General features: G+C 38.2%; 1 protein-coding gene across 7 annotated transcripts; it reads right to left on the reverse strand.

The window, feature by feature from the left end:
* Positions 1-27: 27 nt before the first annotated feature.
* LOC120664251 lies at positions 28-6168 on the reverse strand. 7 transcript variants are annotated; one of them, XR_005670821.1, is made up of 8 exons: positions 5498-6094; positions 5349-5422; positions 4736-5122; positions 4018-4452; positions 1669-1762; positions 1291-1540; positions 1085-1150; positions 28-345 (listed from the first exon to the last, which is right to left on the reverse strand). XR_005670821.1 is itself a non-coding variant. In XM_039943374.1 (7 exons), coding segments are annotated over exons 3-7 (423 nt in total). In that variant the 5' UTR covers positions 4473-5122; positions 5349-5422; positions 5498-6090; the 3' UTR covers positions 743-1134. The 7 variants fall into 7 exon arrangements, 1 of the variants encoding a protein (XP_039799308.1); XR_005670818.1 differs by having other exon boundaries at positions 1085-1540; positions 5498-6093; XR_005670817.1 differs by lacking the exon at positions 28-345 and adding an exon at positions 6132-6168 and having other exon boundaries at positions 743-1540; positions 5498-5913.
* Between the last annotated feature and the right edge of the window lie 203 nt (positions 6169-6371).

A 6371-nucleotide genomic window follows, 5' to 3' on the forward strand; every position in this document is an offset into this window, starting at 1 on the left:
AATACAACTGATAAACCTTACAACTAATAAACCTCATATGTTAATATCACGTTAACTTGTTCTCACAGTATTGTATTAATATAAACAACAGTTTCTTTGTTTCAATAAAAATAAACAAAAAAATTCAAATACGCCCTCGCCGATAATATCTTCTACGTGTGTATCTCGTATACCAAACTCCTCACATGCCTTTTGTAGCTCATCATGAGTAATGTAACCACTGCCATCTTTATCAAAGTACGAGAATGCTGCGAAGAGATCATCTTCTCGTTCAACTTTGTTCCGATGTAAAGTTGCAGCAAGGAACTCTCCGTAATCAATGGAACCACTGTTATCGATATCTGCCTGAAAGTTGCACAGCATATATCTTCATTCAAGCAACGCCCAAAACTTACATGTGCACTGTTAATTCTCCTAGCAACAAATTCCTTTGCAAGAATATAAAAGGGTCATTCTCACAATCTTAGATCAATAAGTTCAGATAAAAACAAATTTAAAAACTAAAAAGGATGCTATTAATGCACCTACATCAGTTTGATATTTCAGGAACTCAAATTCAAGAAAGAGTGTTCTTGAGCTCATTGGGCACAGGAACCTTCTGAAAAGATATGGAAACAGGACAAAAATATGTAAAGTTGCAGCACGCACGTATTTTTCAAAAACCAGGTGAAATAAAATTTATATTTATAGAAAATAATATGTACGCATGAGAAGGACATGTATTTTCGAAAATCAAACAAGCAACTACAATTAGTATCACATGAATTAAAATTATTCAATAAGAAAAAACAAAAGTCAAGTCCCAATAACCACAAAAATATAGATGTTGAATTTCTGTAAACTCAAGACTAAACTACCTTAAAAAATAAAAATATTATTCAATATAAATACTTTAATTGATTGTTACTTCGACAAATTTTGACACTGTTTCATAGGCGAGCGGTGAGTTAAGATCCTTGCCCTTCCATATCCACCATTTTTTGTTGATCAAGAAAGTGCCAGTCTCGAAATCTCTTAACTATCTACAGAATCCAGCCGATGAAATGGAGTTCTTCAAGTTCCAAATGAGTCTAGACAACTTAACTGGTTGTTTCGGACAACATGTTGAACCCAGCTTTGGCTCAGAATCAGATTTCAATCCCATGTGAACCTGGTATACGCAGATAAAAAGATGGGTGAGTCCAATGCTTCTGCATTTGCTCTTCCATCATAGCAGAATTAGGACAATCAGCAAGATTGTACTTCCGGACATAGTGTAACCTCATGTGTCCTCCCAAAGCACGCCCTGACCTTAATAACTTCCCACAGACCTTGAACTGGTGTCTCTTGATGTTAATTGCAGCAAAAGGAACACCGGACTGCAAATCCTCAACTGAAATATCAAACCCTGGCTTTATGAATTTAGCACCTGCATCCAGCCCATGATCAAACACCTTCGGAAGCACCTCCATCTTGTGAACATTAGCAACCAAATTCAAAGTATTCTGCTCACGGTGTAAGTGTATCGTCATGTGGCCGACAGTGACTGGCTGATCAGACTCTGGAAACCACAATAAGTTATTCTTTTTTTTTCACAAAATGCCATGCCCAAGGGCCCGCTGAATAATGAAGAGTGACAGATAAGATGAAGAAAGCAATGGTCTAGCTTATGCCAGGTTCTGCACATACCTTGCATGGTCATCCATACCAGTGGCTGTAATAGCATCAAGTACTTGATCACCACTCTTAGCCATTTCTTGTCCTGATTCGAATCATCGGTTAACTGTCAAAGAATGAGAAGCTGTTTGATATAATAATTTCTGATTAAATCATAATTCATAGAACCATAATAATGCTTAATTGTTTGATATGGATCGGTGATACTTAGAAAGGGACACCTTTCAATGTACCAAGATTTCAAATTCTTCTAGCTAACTTGAATATTCTAAACTCTAAAGTAAGATAAACTGTAAACTGTCTACAAGATTACTCAGCCTTGCAATTCAAAAACTTAAGTAAAAAATAGAAATTATAGTAAGCTTTTAAAAAAAAAATGCTCGTGCAGAATCGCTAAAACTTACAAGTCACACAAAAAATGGATTTCTAGACTATGGAGGCACATAGTTAAGAGTACATGGAAAACGAAGATACACATCTTATCAAGAGTTGTTTGGGGGGGGGGGGGGACAGAAAACAGAAACTAATGATGACAAACCTGCAACTTTTTAGAAACAAAGTAACATCAGCAGTTCAGGAACTGTAGACGACAACGAATCAAAGTTTCCCTGCACTTTTTGAACAAAATGTCTTCAAACTTCTACTGGCTGGTGGTAGATATTACTGTTTACATGGTAGAAATTATTGAATATAGCAATACAAAACAGAACCGTGATTTTCTATTCCCAATTAGACAAAGGTGGGCACTCCCCATTTGAATCAAAGCAACGGAATTTAATAATAGATAGTAACCATGATACGATACTAACTAAATTTTTGATATAATAGAGTGCATGCCGTGTTTATAAAAACATATTAAATGTGTTTATAAAAACATATTAAACGCATGTATAAATTCATCAGACCCATATAGTAGTGCTGATTTTTTTTTTCTTTCAATCGACGTAAATGGCAAAGTCAAATAATACGTTTAAACATAGGTGCTTATAGATGACATAAAATCAAAGCAAACTATCTTCCATCACGGTTGCATTCCAATCATTTGCCATGAATACAGCATATGACATGAAGCATAGAGCTAGGGTTATTGCAATTGTTGGGATCTTAACTTCTTAGATGCGCAAACATGGAGCATGAATAGTATGAAAATGGCAATGAAAGTAGGCACTTAATTCTCCAGTAATAACCAGAAAATTCAACCCCGTACACTGTGGAGAGAGGGGGCTATTTATACCCCTAGCCCTCGGCTAGACTTTCTTAAATTGCCCCCTTCCAACTCATTTACAGCTCACATACAAACGGTTTCAGAGTAAAATTACAAGGTGAGAGGTGCACAAATCCGACCTTCTCACGTATTCACGTTTTACACGTATGCCCACTACCGACGAAGGTCCTGATGTCCTTCGTTCGGGTTGCACTCTGTCCCCAATATCCTTCGGGTGTTTGGATCCTTCGCAGGTCTTGGTCCTCGAGCTTGTGCTTCCGCGTGACCAGTCGCCACCTTCGGCCATTCGAAGGTGAGCTCCTTCATTCATCGCAGGTCTTGGCCATCAAGCTTGTGCTTCCGAGTGACCATTTGTCACCTTCGGCCACCCGAAGGTGGGCTCCTTCATTCATCACAGGTCTTGGGAGGCGCCAATTATCCTTCGGTCACCCTTGCTCCCGAAGGTCCAATCCCCAACAGCAATGTGCTTACATCATATTCATGTTATGCTATGATTGATATACAAGAGAAAAGGACTTGTAATTTAATTCATCTATCTAAGAGACATGATAGGCACCATTTTTCTGATCATTTAATTTCAGAAAAAAATATACTTAGATTACAAATTTCCATATTAGCTCAAATAATATAATAAATCACTTCCCAAATCAGTCTTTTGAATGTCAAGAAATGAAAAAAAAAAGCAAAAGGATCCATCTAGATGGATCATCTTGCTACTGAGAAAAAATCTACAAGAAAAAAAGGTGCAAGCATGTGCGTTGCTAGACATTGTGAACTCATCTACCTACTAAATGCATGCGTGTTGCTGTGAAAAAAAAAACTATGCAAATATAATTTGGTCGTACGAGGGTTGTACGATTCCTCAAAACTTCTAGCATAAATCTTCATAAACATAGACAGATGGCTCAATTTCCACCTATCCGGGCCAGCTTATTAATGAGTGCAGTTTTCCCAGCACCAATAGGACCATAGAGAAGTACAGGCAACTTCTGGCTAGCTGCCATCAAATCTACTTCATAACTCTTCTTACAGAAAAGTGGCAGCACAAATGGGCAAACAGTGAAAATAATCACAAGTGTACAATACGAATATAGAGAGCGACATGAAAGAATGGGAAAATGAGGGGAATTGCTCACAGCATTCATAAATCCCAATGCTACGATCACATCATCACAATGTAAAACCACAAATTTAATCCATCAACAGATATTGTTCGATATGGCCACTCAAAAGTCAACCATAGAAAATTGTGTTGGACAGTGCGATGCGAGTATTTCCAAAACTATCTGATAGAAGATCAGTTAAAACCAAGTTCAGAACTTATTCAAACAGAAGTATCTTGAACGAACGATTAATGAAGAATGAACATAAAAAATGTTAAATTTGCATCTCAAATCATTGATAAATCACGAGCATTTCATCTTGTACCAACTTATTTACAAGAGAAATTTGTGTTACAAAATGTAGAAACCTTATTTACAAAAGATGCTATTGGTTGGATGCCATGGGTCGAAATTACCATTAAGCACATGTCTTTTCAAAAAGCAAACACTTACAAATCGCAAAGTCACCTGCAAAAACACGTAATCATTTGTGACCAATGGATGGCTGTGCAAATAAGTTTCAGATGAGAGAACTAACATATATGGAACCATATCATCTTCAACAAATTAGAGTTAGACAGTTCTTCCTATTCATTTTGTAGAAGTAACTTTTCTTTTCAAATTACATTGTTCTGATAAAATTGTGAAAACTTAAAGAGGACAAGCAGCAATATTGTTTCTACATCAATTTATCATTCCCAAATCAAACAAATTTGAAGAGTGTGTAAAATGCATGGTATAAGTTGCCTACCTCTGTTACCGGAAGAGCCTTCACTAACTCACATATTCAAATAAGGAGAGCAGTTGGAGGAAAACAGTATACAAGCACTGCAAGGGCCAATATGTTGCTCAGACCGATTGGCACCAAATCTGGGTATACCTTTGATTGGATAGTCATTCAGAAAAGCACCTTTTCCACGAATCGCAGTGAAAAGATAAATGAAACAAACAGCATGGGTCCTTGCGGTTGCCGCCACGATTTCAATTTTGATCCAATTCAGGTGGCAAGCTTTACCCTTGCAATAAGCCGATAACACCATTTCAATCTCTAGAGTCTCACATATACAGGTATCCAGATACTTGCAATTTGACAATATAGAATAAGGAGCTATCATACATTAGAGTCAAAGCGTGGTACCTGCACAAAAATGAAGCACACACACATACACATCAGTGGACCAGGCAAGCAGCCATTCCATTCAGAAAGAGAAAAATGAACCACACAATAAGTAATGTAGAACTAAAAACATTAGAAATGAGCACACAATTAGCAAGGTAATTCAAAAAAGAGCAAGTTGCAGTTACACTGAATCAATCGATAGAATTGCAGTGCAGAGATCAACAGAAACGAACGCACAACTTACTGATATAGAGGTGAAGTTGGTGAAAATTTCAGAGCCCAGCAGGACCCGAACAACAGACCCAGCTCCGCATCAATCTGCCAAAACTCGATCTAAACAACTCCAATTCACAAGACATTTAAACCAAGAAATGGGAATGGTTCAGTACATACATAGAAGTCGAAGTGTGCATTTCTCATCCACCGGTATTTCTGAGACTCAATATCTATGTCGGCCACCAAACCTTTGACTTTTTTTTCTCAAACGTTAATCAGACAGCTACCAGAAAAGTTCCTTAGAAATTTGACACTATCTTATAAAGTTTGTACTGCGATACTCATGCCAGCAGCTTCAAACAGAAGCTTGATTTCCGTGTCGGAGATCATCTTTCGCGCATTTCCTGCTGCCAAAGGGGTTACGAAGACGAACAATCTCTTCGGCTGGCTTGTGGGTGAAATTGCAGCACAAACGTGAAATTGCACCAGCAAATATCAAAATTATGTAGCACGGGCCTTGTCCAATCATTTTGAAAGCATGAGGATCAGTAAAATTTGCTTAATTGTATCGAGCAGCAGTCCATAAGATTGCACTGTCCAATGAAAGCACCATCTTTTAGTCCAAATTAGCTTAGATTCTCTCTTGAGGTCTCTAAGCCGATGCAAAGGTTAAAGAATGGAAAGCCTAATGTAAGTAGGCGAAGCAAAGCAGTGAACTGGATGCACTTGAATACCATATGACCATCAAGCAAGACAAGTAATCAATTCTGTAAAAGAAAAAAAAGGAGACACTTTTTTGCTAGATGTGCACCTGGGTATTGGCGAAGACGCCGAATTCAGCGGCAGCGTGTAATGCCCCAAGTGCTGGCGTCAGCTTGAGAAGAAGGCGTATTCACTGAAACCGTGTTTGTTTAGCGGGAGAGTGTGTTTCGCATGTGTGGGACCTACGGGTTAGCGTCGGCAGGAGAGGGATAATACCCCTTGCCGTGTAAGCAACAGACTCATTCTGAATCTGAGATAAGAACTCCGTGTTCTTCGGGAGATCGGGTCA

The sequence above is a fragment of the Panicum virgatum genome, chromosome 3N, assembly GCF_016808335.1.
Source record: "Panicum virgatum strain AP13 chromosome 3N, P.virgatum_v5, whole genome shotgun sequence".
NCBI classification, from domain to species: Eukaryota; Viridiplantae; Streptophyta; class Magnoliopsida; order Poales; family Poaceae; genus Panicum; species Panicum virgatum.

Bases quoted from the DNA above. Each gene is read 5' to 3' on its own strand.
- LOC120664251 (XM_039943374.1), bottom strand. The intron at 1,763-4,017 runs GTGAGCAATTCC...ATTCTTTGACAG, and splicing joins CATTGGGATTTATGAATGCT to TTAACCGATGATTCGAATCA. The intron at 1,541-1,668 runs GTATGTGCAGAA...TGTGGTTTCCAG, and splicing joins GGTATGGATGACCATGCAAG to AGTCTGATCAGCCAGTCACT.